This window comes from Helianthus annuus, chromosome 1, assembly GCF_002127325.2.
Source record: "Helianthus annuus cultivar XRQ/B chromosome 1, HanXRQr2.0-SUNRISE, whole genome shotgun sequence".
Lineage (NCBI taxonomy): Eukaryota > Viridiplantae > Streptophyta > Magnoliopsida > Asterales > Asteraceae > Helianthus > Helianthus annuus.
Genome location: NC_035433.2, coordinates 71,786,447 through 71,801,516, shown reverse-complemented (window position 1 = coordinate 71,801,516; position 15,070 = coordinate 71,786,447). Strand labels below are relative to the sequence as shown.

Genomic DNA, 15,070 nt, shown 5'->3' with positions numbered 1-15,070 from the left:
AAAGTATAAGTATAATAATAATAATAATAATAATAATAATAATAATAATAACAACAACAACAACATATTTCTTTCCATTCCTTGAGGGAATGGAAAAAAAACACCTACATACCAAGGAATGGAAATTATTATATTAGGAAGGAGTTACATTCCCTTGGAATGCTCCATTCCATTACCACATGATAACCAAACATGTTTATTTTCATTCCATCAGAATGATCCATTCCATTCCACCTTCCATTCCTTCATACCAAACGCTACCTTAGTGAAATTTTGGTTCGGTGGAAAATATAGGAAAATGGAGATATGGTTGTGAAATGTGCATGCAAGTGTGTAGATGGTGGGATTTGCATCATGGACCACCACGTAGTGCTACCTTAACACAAAACATCGAAATATTGGGCTAGTCTGGAGTTTTGTTTTGGTTTGGTATTGGCAATATTGTCCCAAACGGGTCAAACAATGCATAAAAATAAAGAAATAGATAAAGACATGAATGTAAGTTGTTTGGGGCAGGTTAGTGCACTTATACAAGACCCAACCGAAACACAAAAACACTTAGATTTGGTGTTTTAGTTTGGTAAAAGCTTGGAAGTCAAGTTAGCGTTAGAAAGGCATAATGGTCAAGAACAATACATTAATGTTATAAATCCAGAAATGGGGCTTTACCATTCATGTTTATGGCTTAAACAAAAGGTTTCTAGCTTTGGATCCATTCTAATTGTAAGTGCATTCAAGAATGAAAGAAGAAATATAATTCTGGGAGTCAAACCTTTCAATTTTGACTTTTGAAGTTCTTCAAAGATGCAGAGACTTGAGAGAGTTTGGATGTGGATTTGAGGTGTGTAAAGTAAAATGGAGTGTAGGATAGGTTGTATTTATAATGGGAAAAATGGGTTAGGGCGAATTTAATCTTAAAAGTGGTTGGAGGTTCAAAAGTGGATGAGATAACATAAATTCGCATCTGGGCGTGGCAGGCTGTAAAAGTGTTCCCCTGTGCGTCGCGGGGAAGAGCACGACTCCTCCCCGTGGCGTGTGGATGTGAAAGTCAACAAGTCAAACTGGAGGCCTCCGCTTGGTGCGAAGGGGGAGTCATCAAAAGGTTGCATTTGTGACGCATTTGCAATGGAATTTAAAAAAAATGCGACACATTTATAACAAAATATTTTTAAAAAAAGATTGTTATGCATTTGGGACAGAATATTTAAATCCACCATACTTTAAAAATTATACATAAAGCAACCTAAATTACATATATGTATTTGAGGTATACATCATTGTAATATTCGTACTTTTCCCGTTCATTGTAATCTTATGCTTTCATTTTCAAAACTTGTAATCGTTGACGTTTGGATCAATAAAATCATTTAGAATGTTTATTAATATTGTTCATATCATTTTACATACTTACATATGTCTACTTGTGTTGCTTATATCATTTTACACCTTTACATATGCTTATATACTTAAACGAACATGGAGTTTCTAGCAAAAACTAACCACGAAACATTAAGGTTTTGTATAAATCCGTAGCAAATCAAAATTTGTGACACATTTGTAACAGAAAAATGCATCAAAAATAGCCATTTTCTAGCAGTGACATGGCACCCATTATTCCATTAACGTATCTTGTATTTTAGGGTAATTGTGAGATAATTTACACACATTTCATAGTTATTAAAATACAAAATTGTATTATTAATCACGTATAAAAGAAAAATGTAGCAAACCCTAATGGATACAAATAACATACACTTATGATCATTTTACTTTGAAAATATTAGCTATGCGAACAAGATGAGAGTACGGATGATTAGGGTTGATAATTTTTGAAACGACACAAAAGCAAATATGTTTTAGGTTGATATACTAAACTCTTTTAGAAATGGGTCGTTTCTAAAAAAACATGTTTAACCTATTTAATTAAACAAGTCTGTTGCTAGCCCGTTTAGGACCCATAACCACCCACCAACTCAATTAACACGTTTATACCTTGATTACCACTCACCAACCACTTCGACACGTTTATATAAAATGGATTAAAGGGTCGTTTTCGGGTTAAGTTTATGCGGGTTAGAGTTATTGTTCATGACATAAAAAAATTATGGGTTGTGCTCGGATTGAATTGTTCAACCCATTATGATTAACACACCTAAGTATGATATACACGATATATTTCATATTAAGTTTAAATACAAATACAACCATGTTTCTACATATTGTAGGACTATAGGCTACTACAGTAGAAACTCTATAAAATAATACACTTGGGACCACTAAAATTTATTAATTAAAAGAGTTTAATTAATCGATAAATTAATAATTATTAATTTATATATTAATTAATATTTTATTAATTTATAGTAGAATACTTAGTTTACAAACACATTTCAAGCTTCCACTTAATTATTGTATACAATGCATGTATATCAAATGAACGGCCCAATTTGAAAGAAACCTTCAATCTCCTACCTTATTATGCTTCTTGTGTTCAATGTATCACTTTATGAACATTAAAAATATTTTCTATATAAATACAAGATCAAAATAGGTTAACACAAACAAATCATACACACAACATGGCTTCCCATCTTAAAGTTGTGAAAAAAACAACAATGACAGACGAGATTCGAAGAGCATTATGCAAGCACAACAAGGATAATCCAAATCTCACTCAAAAGCAATTGAAAGCGTTATTGGAATTAATAAAGATGATATCGATGAAGAAGATGATGAAAGTTCTACAATGGAGCCCCCTTCGCGAAACGAAGCTATTAAAGCGGCAATCACATTGAACAATTTCTTGTTGAGCTATGAGAAAACAACACCAGAAGTTCTTACCATGCTAAGTAAAATTAGAGACGAGATTCAAGGGGAAATTGATTTCAACAAAAAACAAAAGACAATTGAGTAATTTTTCAAGAAACCTTCATAAATCATTCATGTAATATGCTATATATAAGGAATTATTAATTTATATTTTATATGAGGTCTAAAGAAATTATCAAAAATGTATTATCTTATAATTTTAACGAATTATTAATTTAGCACCCTATCCCCGAGTCGGGACCGACAAAAAATATTATCTTAAAAAATTTATTAAGTAATCAAGTATTAATTTATCGAGTTTCTACTATATTTTTAATTTTCAAAATTACTACATTGAAAGAATTTCCAATTTAAGGACTTACAATCATGGCTTGATGACCTCTATTCTCCCGAATACCCTCCCTCAATAAATACAAGTATTAATAAGAAAAAAAAAACAATTAAGTATGAACCACCAATCATATCTTGCCACGTAACCCTTGTGAAAGAGAGGAAGTCTAGAGGTCATAGTCAAAAAAGATTCTCCACCATCGGATCAACTACTTGATCCAACGGCTCTTGTCACATGTAGATAATCAATCCCATGTAATGCACATTTTAACTAAATTGAACAGGCATAAATACACCAAAATAGTAACGCCCATTGCTCTAATTATTCTCTCTTAACTCAATCATGAACGGTGGTGACTACGGTGGTTATGGTGGTGGCCACGGTGGTTTTGCTAATAATTATGTGAATTATCATAACCAACATTCTTTGTACAAGCCTGCACCTCCACCATTAACAGCCATTGATAGATTCTTATGTGGTCGAACAAGAGTTGATCATCAAACTCTAAACCAAGAGATTAGTCAAGCCTCGTTCGCCTCTTTGAACCCGGTTTCTGATTTTTCGGCTTGGAGTAACATGATCAACAATGAAAGTAGAATTTTTAATTTAGCAACATTTTTACCATCGGTCAATAGCTTTGCAGTTGATGTTAATGCTGATCATGTGTTTACTAATAACGTTGGGGATCAAGCTAGAAATTACTTGATTTATGATCGAAATGAAGAATCTAAATTGAAAGGTGGTGTGGCCTCTAAAGTTTTGATCAAGGGACAATGGACAGATGAAGAAGACGAGTAAATTTCTAGCACTTTTTCTTGAATAATTCATACATTTAATTTCATATTAATTTATTTTTATTTTTTGTTATTTTTTTTTTTTTGTGTGTTTTTAGCAAGCTAATCAGGCTGGTGAATGAATATGGAGAACGGAAATGGGCTATAATAGCGGAGAAGATGACTGGAAGAGCGGGGAAGCAGTGTCGCGAGAGGTGGCGCAACCATTTGCGGCCCGATATCAAGGTCTTGTTTCTGTCATTAGTTGGTTTAAGTTCTTCATTTCATCTATAATCTGCTTTGAGTTATTAAATATTATTACAATGATGAACATTTTATGTTCTAGTTAAAGATGCAAAGATGCAAATAGTCACATTTACAATGATGAACATTTTATGTTCTAGTTAAAGACACAAATAGTCACATTTTTCCCACTTTGTGATTTTATGAGATCAACTTAGATATCGTACTTTGTCTTATAATTATTGTTATCAATCTATCCAAAAAAAAAAAAAACAATCTTTTACACATGAATTTGGATTTGGTAACGATATTCATAAACTCGATCTCTATGTTGATTAATTTTCTTTGAACTTTTTTTTTATTTTTTGAATTGGTTTTACAGGTTTTTGTTCCATTTATCATCTAATCCAATAGTAAATCTTTTTAAACAACAATTTTTTAACACCTAAATACCAGCTAATCTTCGACTTTTTAATGATTTATACTCACGTCACTTTTTTGAGGATCAAACACCATGCCATTCGATCATGAGGATCACCCAGTATCGTAAATAACACACATAAAGTGTGACAAAACGATAACAAAATTTCCATGTGACCGGTTATACTATACTTTCTTAAAAACTTATAACAAGTTTCATGTGACTTTTGAATACTTTTTTTTACCAAATGATTATAATCTGTTACAAAAAGGTGTATAAATAGTAAATTCTCAATTGTTATATACTATAATTTCTTAAAAACTTATAACAAGTTTCATGTGACTTTTGAATACTTCTTTTTATACCAAATGATTATAATCTGTTACAAAAAGGTGTATAAATAGTAAATTCTCAATTGTTATATACTATAATATAATTTCTTAAATAATTATAACAAGTTTCATGTGACTTTTGATACTTTTTTTCATCAAATGATTATAATCTGTTACAAAAAGGTGCATAAAAAGTAATTTTCAATTATTTGCTATCAGAAAGATACATGGAGTGAAGAAGAAGTGAGAATGCTAATTGAAGCTCATCAGAAACTCGGCAACAAATGGGCGGAAATCGCTAAATTTATTCCTGGAAGAACAGAAAACTCGATTAAGAATCAATGGAATGCAACAAAAAGAAAGCAAAATTCCCGTAGAAAGAGCAAGAAAAGTGATGCAAAAGATAGAAAGTCTAAATCAACTCTTTTACAAGATTACATTAGAAGCAAGACTATTGATCACAGTCTTGCCTCCTCTTCCTCCACCGTCACTGCTGCCACAACCACCGGCGACTCCACCATTGTGGGCCCTGAGCTAACAAACTCAAACAACAACACTTCTGATCCATCTATAGAGATGACTCAGGCCTATGACGATGAGTTAGCTTTTATGCAAGCCTTTTTCCAAACCACCTCTAATGATTCCTCCAGCCATGTTTCTGAACTTAAATCGTCGACTATCGATCATTCAATAGGGTTTTCTGGCAATTCACAATGCGGGTTTTCTTCAACTTCTTTTGATGAGAACTGGAATGTGTACTTGAACAATTACTATGAAGATGATATGTCGCAAACCCTAGTTGCTCCTGATTTGGAAGAAGTCATTGCAATGGCTAGTTCAGGTTATCATGTGCATGGTTGACATGAAGGTGGTGGTTCTTATTAGTTATTTGTTAGAGGGTCCTACTCATGTTTTTCTTGAAAGTAAAAATTTGTCGGATTCTAATAATCGGAAGGTCAGTTGACCCTCTTAAGCCGTTTCCACCTGCGGCTGAGATGGGTCAACGATTGACGGTTTTTTATTAGGTTGGAACTTTGTGATTTTAAGGTTGATGGTTCATTTTTTCTATGTTTCATGTATCCTAAGTTATTGTTTTTCCAACTTGCTATATTGTTATGGGAAAGTAGACTGAATTTAGGGATGTTTTATCATTTTAGAAAAAAAAAGGTATCAAAAGTTTTATTTATAGCTACATTTATATGAAGTATAGCTAAATCTATAAAAAGCGTTTAAAAAATATAATTTCTACTCATACTAGCTAAAAGGCTAAAAGCTATATTGGAATTTGTCTTTTATTATATTTAATTAAAACTATGTTTGGTACCAGTATATTGAACGACCAGAAAATGAAAATGAAAATGTAAAATATATAGCTCACAATTCTGTATAATTTTATTTTACATTTAAGAAAATGGTGACAACGTATTATGTGCAAATGACAAATAGTAGAAAATTTATTTACAATAAATGGAGATAAGTGACCAATTAATGCGTTATCACTAATAGTTTTTTAGTATGATATAGAAACCAAATAGTCATTAGACCATGTGCAGGGGCGGACCCACATTGGTGCCACCGTGGTCCCCGGACCCCAATCTTTTTAAAAAAAATAGTAGATTCGGTATATTAAATTGTATATGGACCCCATAAATACAATTAGATGGACACCATAGAAATAAAAAGAAAGCTGGTGTAGTGGTAAATCTCCTTTTTTCAACCAAGAGGTCATGGGTTCAATCCTTGATAAGCCCATTTTTCTTATTTTTTTTTAAAATCTAGTTCAAACCTCACTTTAACTCGACCCGAACGAGGACCGACCCGAAAATGGACCCCATTGAAATAAAATCATGGGTCCGCCACTGACCATGTGTAGTGGTTTAGTTCAATAATGTCCTCACTATGGGGTGTTTTGCGACACGTGGCAGTTCAGTCAGCATGGGGCATTATTGGGGGTTATTGCAAAAGTGTCGTAGTGGGAATAATGCCCAATAACGCCCCTTCCAATCATTAAACAATTATTTTTTTAATTAAAAACTTAAAATACTTCATTAAATAAAAAAAAATACAATACTAGAAATAAAAAAAATAAAATCCGACTAAATTAAAAAAAATACACTAGTTTTCGTCTTCGCTTTCTTCATCCTCGCCAACTTCGTCTTCCTCGTCCTCCGTTTCTTCCTCACCCTCAGCCCTCAGGTGGTACATACCGAACCAACCATGCGTGTTGTACCAAATCAACCATTAACGCAGCATGGTACGGTTCGTAACGCAACTCTCGCGCATTATTCACTCTTTCTTCCATTGACGCCTGTGGATGCTCCTCTTGAACGGCTTCTGGCACATAATTCTGGTATATCGCCTTTCCTTCGTTTTCCAAAATCATGTTGTGCATGATTATACAAGCGTACATAGCATCTCTCATTTTTTGCTTGCTCCATGCACGACAAGGATTTTTCAAATATTGCCAGCGTTTTTAAGAACCCCAAAGCATCTCTCAATGTCATTTCGTGAAGACTCTTGAACCTTTTTAAAGTATACTCTTTTTTCATCAATAGGATCACTAAACGTCTTCACGAAAATCGAATACCTAGGATAAATTCCGTCAGACAAATAATATCCATGAGGGTAGTAGTTTCCATTTGCGTAAAACGATGCTTTTGGAGCTTTGCCAGAAACCCACTCCTCTAACAACGGAGATTGTTCAAAAACATTTATATCATTGCATGACCCGACCACGCCAAAGTAAGCCGACCAAACCCAAAGGTCCTGTGAAGCAACCGTGATGTGCGTGTAGTGTAATATATTTTTGGTATATATTTTAAGCCCTTTTTACACTTTTTAGCCAAGTTTTAAATTTATAAAACACGATATTTACTAACACTAAACACACATATGGGCAAGTGCACCCATCGTGGACGTAGTATAGTGTTGGTAAGATACCGAGGTCGTCCAAGGATACAAAAGCTTTTAGTACCGGTTTATCCTCAACATCTAATCAAATCAAAATGTTAGAAAAAGATAAGAAAATAAAACTAACTAAATGTTGAAAAATAAAATAAAAATAAAAACAGATAGACAAGATGAATCACTTGGATCCGACTCATGTATTAGTATAACCTTTGATTATTTCCGCACTTTTACACTTGTTTAAGAGATTATCTTAGTTATTGTAGTAGGCCCCTCTTTTGAAGGTGACGTTACCCTCAACTCAGTAGTTTGAGTCAGCAAGGATACAATCCTAAAGGGTCGGATTATTGAAAGATAATGAATTAAGTTATTAATGCAAATTATGGTAGGCCCCTCTTTTGGAGGTGACGTTACCCTCGACTAAGTAGTCTGAGTCAGCAGGGATACAGTCCTAAATAGCCGGGTTATAGTATTAATAGTAGTTTACTTATGAGGGGGTCAAAGAGTTTGGATCCCCGCCATCCAATACCTTTGGGTATTGAAGGAGATCCTACTAAATTTGACCCAGGTCCTTTGCAGGACCTCTAAACGCTGAACAAGGGCAAGACCCTTACCAAACTGTTCCCTTAACCCCCGACCAGGTAGCCAACATACCTCCATATAGACCGTGGAGATATGAATGGTGAAAATCTTTTATTTTATATAGACAGTAAAATAATGCCAAGTCACCACGGACAAACGATAAGGAAAAGTCACCTTCAACATAAGAAACTAGTTATTAAAGTCATTAATACAAAACCAAATAAAAAGTGCAAAAGATTAAAAATAAAAAGTATTATACTAAACACTTGTCTTCACCAAGTGATGTAAGAGACTTAGGCAAACATGGCCTTGATTGTCAAGAACTCTTACGATCAATCGTGGATCCCGAGACGACTCACACACTCTATGATGGACAATGGATGATGGTGGTGGATGATGGTGTTGTGATGGTGGTGGGTGGTGGATGAAGTGTGAGAGAGGTGGTGTGCCAAGGGATGAGTTGCAATGAATCCAAGCACTCGTATTTATAGGCTGAACAGAGGCCTGGGCACGGCCCCGTGTCCGCTGGGCACGACCCCGTGCCTGTCTGACACTATCTCTCCTCATTAATTGTAATTCGCAATTACAATTAATGTGCCTGCAGTACTTTGGGCACGCCCCCGTGTTCACTGGGCACGACCCCGTGGTGAGCAATAGAAGCTTCTACAGGTTTGTTTTTTCTGCTGCTTCTTGGGCACGGCCCCGTGCTCGCTGAGCACGGGGCGTGTTCAGTCTTCTGTCTTCTCTGTTTTGCTTGGGAGGATGCTGTTGAGGGGTCGGACAATTCACTTTTGTTCCTTTTCTTGTATTTATGTTAGATTTAGCTGCCTTTTTGCTTCTTTTGTTAATTTGAGCTCATTTAATCCTGAAAATACAAAAGGAAGACAAAAACACACTTTTTCCAACATTAGTACTTAAAAAGGGTTAGTTTTATGCCTCATTTGATGTAATTTATATGTTGCATTTTACACACATCAAACCGCCTGAAGAATAACAGTGGGTCCTTTTTGGTCACCCCGTGTGTGTTGGCCTCGCCATGCGGTCGGGCAGTTATCCCAACGCCAATGCATGCAATATATGCTCCCGATCATACCAGGCAAACCATGCTCCGCCGAATGTACCTCGTAGATCTTTTGAAGGTCGTCCCATGTGGGCGTTCTAAGATAACGCGCACCATACACATCAATAATACCTTTATAAAAAAACATACACAAACATAAGCTTCAAAAAAAAAATTGTAAACATAAAGTTTAGGAATTGTACCGCGACAAAAATGCTCCAAGGTGTCTCGCGTTGTTTTCTCGCCCATTTTTAGATACTCGTCGTTGATGTTGGTTGTGTTTCCATAAGCAAGGATTCGTAACGCCGACATACACTTTTGGATACCGGTAAATCCAAGTGCCCCTCCCGCATCCGCTTTTTGTTTAAAATAATCGTAGTTGGCTTCCAAGTCGTCGACGATGCGTAGAAACAACCGCTTACTCATTCGGAAACGACGCCTAAATATTTGGTTCGAAAATGTCGTCGCCTCATCAAAATAATCTTTCATCAAACGATCGTGTGCCGCACGTCGGTCTCGTTCAATACAACCTCTTTTATTTTTTTTCTGGTTCGGGGCGACGACAATGCTTAACATATCTCACCGCTAGTTGACAAGCACTCGTAACCGCCTCTTACTCGACCTCCTCATCGGTGGAATCATCGCCATCCGCAAAAAACTCTTTGAAGTAAAAATTCACCATGGATGAAAAACTAGGGGAATCCATTAAATTTTATAAAATGAAGTGTTTTTGAGAGAGTTTTGGAAAGAGTATATATATATATATATATATATATATATATAGGTAAAAGGTTTAAAAAAATAAAATAAAAACTAGCCGTTTGAATAGCTAGCCGTTGCTAGTTGTTGATTGGTCATTCAAACTTCTTCTGGAGGCGTGTTTCAAACAACGCGGGAGCAATTTTTTTCGAAAAAAACGCCCACAGACACCCCTATGTAATGGGATGTGGGCGTTTTTTGGCGTTATTTTTCAATTTAAAAAAAAAAACGCCCCACTACGGGTGTCTTATATTATACAATTATAGAATGCTATACAATTATAGAATGCTATACATCAAAAACTGTCATAAAATTATACATTATCCTTATTTAAATATTATGTACTACCATTCAAAAACCAAAATTGGTCAAAATATACGTACTTACATAGTTAAAAATACACACTCTTACGATTTTATACATTAATCATATACATTGTCACAAATTATGTATACACTAACATTCGAATTGGTCTTTGTATAGATTTTATATATAGGGAGAGGATCATGGAAAAACTAAAAAACTAACTAAAAAAGTCTAAAATATATGTCAATTTTTTTTTACAAATTTTCTCTACTTTTTATATATAAAAAACTCTTATTCAAAAAAAAAAAAAAACTTGTACTGCATATGCGCAATACATGTGTACTGCACATGTGCATTATATGCTTAAAGTTAACTTTTGAGTTTAGTTTAGCTTTTCGAATTATGTTTTTTGGAGGTTTAGGATTAGGATTAGGTTTAGGTTTTTGGGTGTGAGGGGATGGGGGTTTAGGTTTTTTTTTTTTTGGGGGGGGGGTGTTATGTTTTTGGGGGGTGGGAGAGGTTTAGGCTTTTGGTGGGAGGGTGAATTTAGGTTTTTGGGGGTGGGGGTAGGGGGTCTAGGTTTTTGGGGGGTGTCGGTGAGGAGTGGGTTAGGTGGTTTAGAATTTTTCGTATTATTGCACATGTGAAGTACAATATCACACATCTTCCTTTTAAACTCCTCATTGTTGCACAATTCGTGTCCAACCTACACCAATAAATGGTTTTTTTATTAGCATGTAACGGATATATAGTGTAAAAAAATGCTAATGACACACAATATAGCATAGTCAACCTTATCTGCCACTTTTTTCATTATGTGCCACATGCACAATCTGTGTCTGCTAGTAGTAAAAACACCCTTGATAGCCTGTTTCATCGCAGGCTCAAGGTCTGTCACTACAAACTTTGGTTCCGTTCAAATGACTTTACAAATGAATTGAGAAGCCATTTATAAGAGTCAATGCTCTCCGATGCCAACAACCCAGCTCCAAGGGTTACATTTCGACAGTGGTTGTCAAGTCCAGTGAACGGAACAAACACCATCTTATACCCGATGCAATATAATTCATGATTTAGTAAACGTGCGAAATAGACAGTATAACATGCGAAATAGACAATATAACATGCGAAATATAAAGTTTAACATGCGATATATTCAACACCTAACTTTCATGTTTATTAACATGCGATACTCCCGTGCTTACAAGTCCCCGAACTCCATAAAGTTACGCTTGCATAACCCATCGACCCAGAACAAACCAGCTAACCGTTTGTCATCATCAACAGAACATTCAAAACAAAAGTCAACTAAATATTCTTTTTTGTCAATCAGCCTATTAATCACCATGTCAACGTCATATTCTCCTACATAGCTATTAATTCGAGATCTAAAGTTTTTGCAATCATCGACCGTGGCGCCAACATTCTCAAAACCACCATATTGTTTCCTCATTATATGAAAAGCTTTGAAAGGGCCAAGGTTTAGAGTACCTAGTTCCCATATCATTTCCTCTTGGACTTCTGACAATTGCATGTAAGCTTGCAGCATATGAATATCGTGTGGACATACAAACTTATGATTATGACCATCAACAAATTTCTTGACTGTATATGATCTACCATCCACCGAACAAATCATAAGTTGAGCTTTGCACCCAGTTCTAATGGTCCCTCTGTTCCTTGATTTGTATGGCTTTTTTTGACTTCGAATAAGCATCGTCAATAAACAATGGCTTATGTCCTTCTTTAGAGCAAACCAAATTAGTTTTGATTATACCACCACTGTGTACTTCACCACCTTTGCGGGTAGAAAAACCAGCTAACTTAGCATATGTTTGGTAAAACACGTATGCTTGTTCGAGAGAACTAAATTGCATTCCAACCACAGGTGTAGCTGATGCTTCAACCTCCGGAATATAAAGCCTTTCATCTACATAATTAAATAAAAAGAGACAACACATGCGATTTATCGGACTCATAACATGCGATATATTGAAATTCCAAACTTTCATCATATGAAAGTGCGAATTGTTAGACTCATAACATGCGAAATTGACATTTTGATAATATGTTTTACACATGCGATTTATGATATCATAACATGCGAAATCAGCATTTAGGTTTAACTTCACATGCGAATCGTTAGACTCATAACATGTGAACTTAAACACTTTGCTTTCACATCAATTATCCTCTAATAACATTGAATACGTTCCAATAGTTATAATCATACAGAAAATCATTAAACGATTTCACAAAAACATCTGACATTGAACAATTTAAACATCTGAATTAACAAACTTACCATTGGAACAATCATTTACACCACTTGTATTTGCATTTGCATTTGCAGAATTAGGATTTATAACTTCATCAATCGTAACTCTCTGATAAGCAGACAATTGAACGTAATCACCGACCGATCGAGCATCTTCAAACTCAACATCTGTATTCCGTACGGTACTGCTCTGTGGATCCATTGAAAACAACAATCGATTCAAACCCTAGCGCACAAAAACGAAACTGCAGTGTACTGTTTTGAGAATTATGAAAATTTGAAATTGATACGAATCATAACTACCGTGATAGTGGTGTAACGAACTTCGCGCGATCTGATTATTGAATGAATATACTAATTTGCCCTCATCTGATTGAATGAATTCTCTGATTTAACCTTATGAAAGGAAAATGAATCAGGGACACGTGTACGGCCATGGATATAACGTACGTAATGTAGGATAAGAGTATTTGTATTCTACACTTCCTCTAGATATAAAGGACAATTTTTATAAAAAAAAAAAAATCAGCCCGTGCTTACAGTTCCAAAGGCCAAATAACAATAAACCTATCCGCCAATGATCTCTAGATCAGGTGGTGGAGTGCTTGCATTTATCTTGAGAGATGCATGTTCAACTCCCACTTGGTGCAGAGTGAGACACTGGTGGACAATGATAGGAGATCCAGGAAAACCTGGGTTGGATCCTTGAGCCAAACGGGTTTTACCGGTAATTTCACTGTCGTGCCTACGGGCGAGTGGATTACCGGGTTTTCACCGGAATTTGTGGTGGACTCGAGTTACTCTCAAAATACTGTGTTTGTCCCGTGAATGTCCCGAAAATGCTCGAGATTAATTCTGTTTGCCGTAAAAAAAAAAAAAAATAATAATAATAATAAACCTATCCATAGACCATAAAGCCCGAGCAAGAGGATAACGATAACACACACACACTCATCCCTTTCTCCCACACAACAACAATGGCGACCTTCATACGACCACCATCATCACTCTCCTTCCTTTCATCCCAAACCCCTTCATCCCTCTTCACCAAACCCCCAAAACCCCACACTCTCAAACCCATTTCCAACCTAACCCGCTGCCAACTCTCCACCCTCCCAATCCTCTCATTCGACGGCACCAAAGTCGGCGAAACCTCCATCAACCTCAAGTCCGCCAGCCCCGACACCGCCCGCGCCGTCGTCCACCGTGGCATCACCACCGACCTCAACAACAAGCGCCGCGGTACCGCCTCCACCCTCACCCGAGCAGAGGTTCGGGGAGGCGGTAAAAAACCCTTCCCACAAAAGAAACTGGGCCGTGCCCGCCGCGGGTCGCAGCGCACCCCGCTTCGACCCGGGGGAGGGGTTGTTTTCGGCCCGAAACCTCGGGATTGGTCAGTTAAGATTAATAAGAAGGAGAAGAGGTTGGCGATATCCACCGCGTTGGCGTCGGCTGCGGTTAATGGGATTGTGGTGGAGGAGTTTGGGGGTAAGTTTGAGAAACCGAAGACCAAGGAGTTTATTGAGGCGTTGAGGCGATGGGGGATTGACCCGAAGGAGAAATCGATGTTTTTCATGACGGAGGATGAGGTGGAGGATAATGTGGTTCTTTCGAGTAGGAATATTGGGACTTTGAGGATGTTGACACCCAGGACTTTGAATTTGTTTGATATTTTGAATGCGGATAAGTTGGTGTTTACGAAAGGCGGGTTGGAGTATTTGAATGAGGCGTACGGGGCGGATGATGGAGAGGATGAAGAGGATTTCGAGGAAGAAACCGAAGAAGGTGAATTGATTAATTCGTAATTGTGAATTTTGGAGTTGGGTTATTCGATTAATGATTGATTGTTTTGATATGAATAAACAGGAACCGAAGCAGAGGAGATTGTGGTGCCACCAAGTGATTCTTGAAAGTTGAAAACCACTTTGTAGTTGCATCGAATTTCTGTTTGGTAAATTTGTATTTTTGTAGTAGATTAATGAATATTGATATGAGGCATTGAGGTGTTGTGTGTTTACTTGTGTTCTGTTATGTTTGCGCCGATTTATAAGGTTCCTGGTGCTAAGTATCGAGTTCTTTATACCTAAGAATTCTAGGTAAGGTAAGAAACAATCAAACATTGATCCTTTTATATTATTTTTTGAAATTTCGAAAAAGGTTATGTTTACTTTTATGTTATTTTTTGAAATTGCCAACATTGTATTGTGATTTGGGAGGTTATGAGGTATATGTGTGTAGAAATTAGTATA

At 36.2% G+C, this 15,070-nt stretch overlaps 3 protein-coding genes across 3 annotated transcripts; 2 read left to right on the top strand and 1 right to left on the bottom strand.

Annotated features, from left to right (window-relative positions):
- Positions 1-3,502: 3,502 nt before the first annotated feature.
- LOC110908070 (transcription factor MYB119) lies at positions 3,503-5,997 on the top strand. Its single transcript, XM_022153006.1, has 3 exons — positions 3,503-3,954; positions 4,053-4,179; positions 5,149-5,997. The coding sequence occupies exons 1-3, from the start codon at positions 3,503-3,505 to the stop codon at positions 5,788-5,790; spliced, it is 1,221 nt and encodes a 406-aa protein (XP_022008698.1). The 3' UTR covers positions 5,791-5,997.
- A 3,395-nt stretch (positions 5,998-9,392) lies between these two features.
- On the bottom strand, positions 9,393-9,904 carry LOC110908152. The gene is made up of 2 exons (XM_022153071.1): positions 9,682-9,904; positions 9,393-9,610 (listed from the first exon to the last, which is right to left on the bottom strand). The coding sequence occupies exons 1-2, from the start codon at positions 9,902-9,904 to the stop codon at positions 9,393-9,395; spliced, it is 441 nt and encodes a 146-aa protein (XP_022008763.1).
- Positions 9,905-13,744: 3,840 nt separating this feature from the next.
- Positions 13,745-14,988, top strand: LOC110868776 (50S ribosomal protein L4, chloroplastic). Its single transcript, XM_022118032.2, has 2 exons — positions 13,745-14,606; positions 14,688-14,988. The coding sequence occupies exons 1-2, from the start codon at positions 13,799-13,801 to the stop codon at positions 14,729-14,731; spliced, it is 852 nt and encodes a 283-aa protein (XP_021973724.1). The 5' UTR covers positions 13,745-13,798; the 3' UTR covers positions 14,732-14,988.
- The last annotated feature ends 82 nt before the right edge of the window (positions 14,989-15,070 follow it).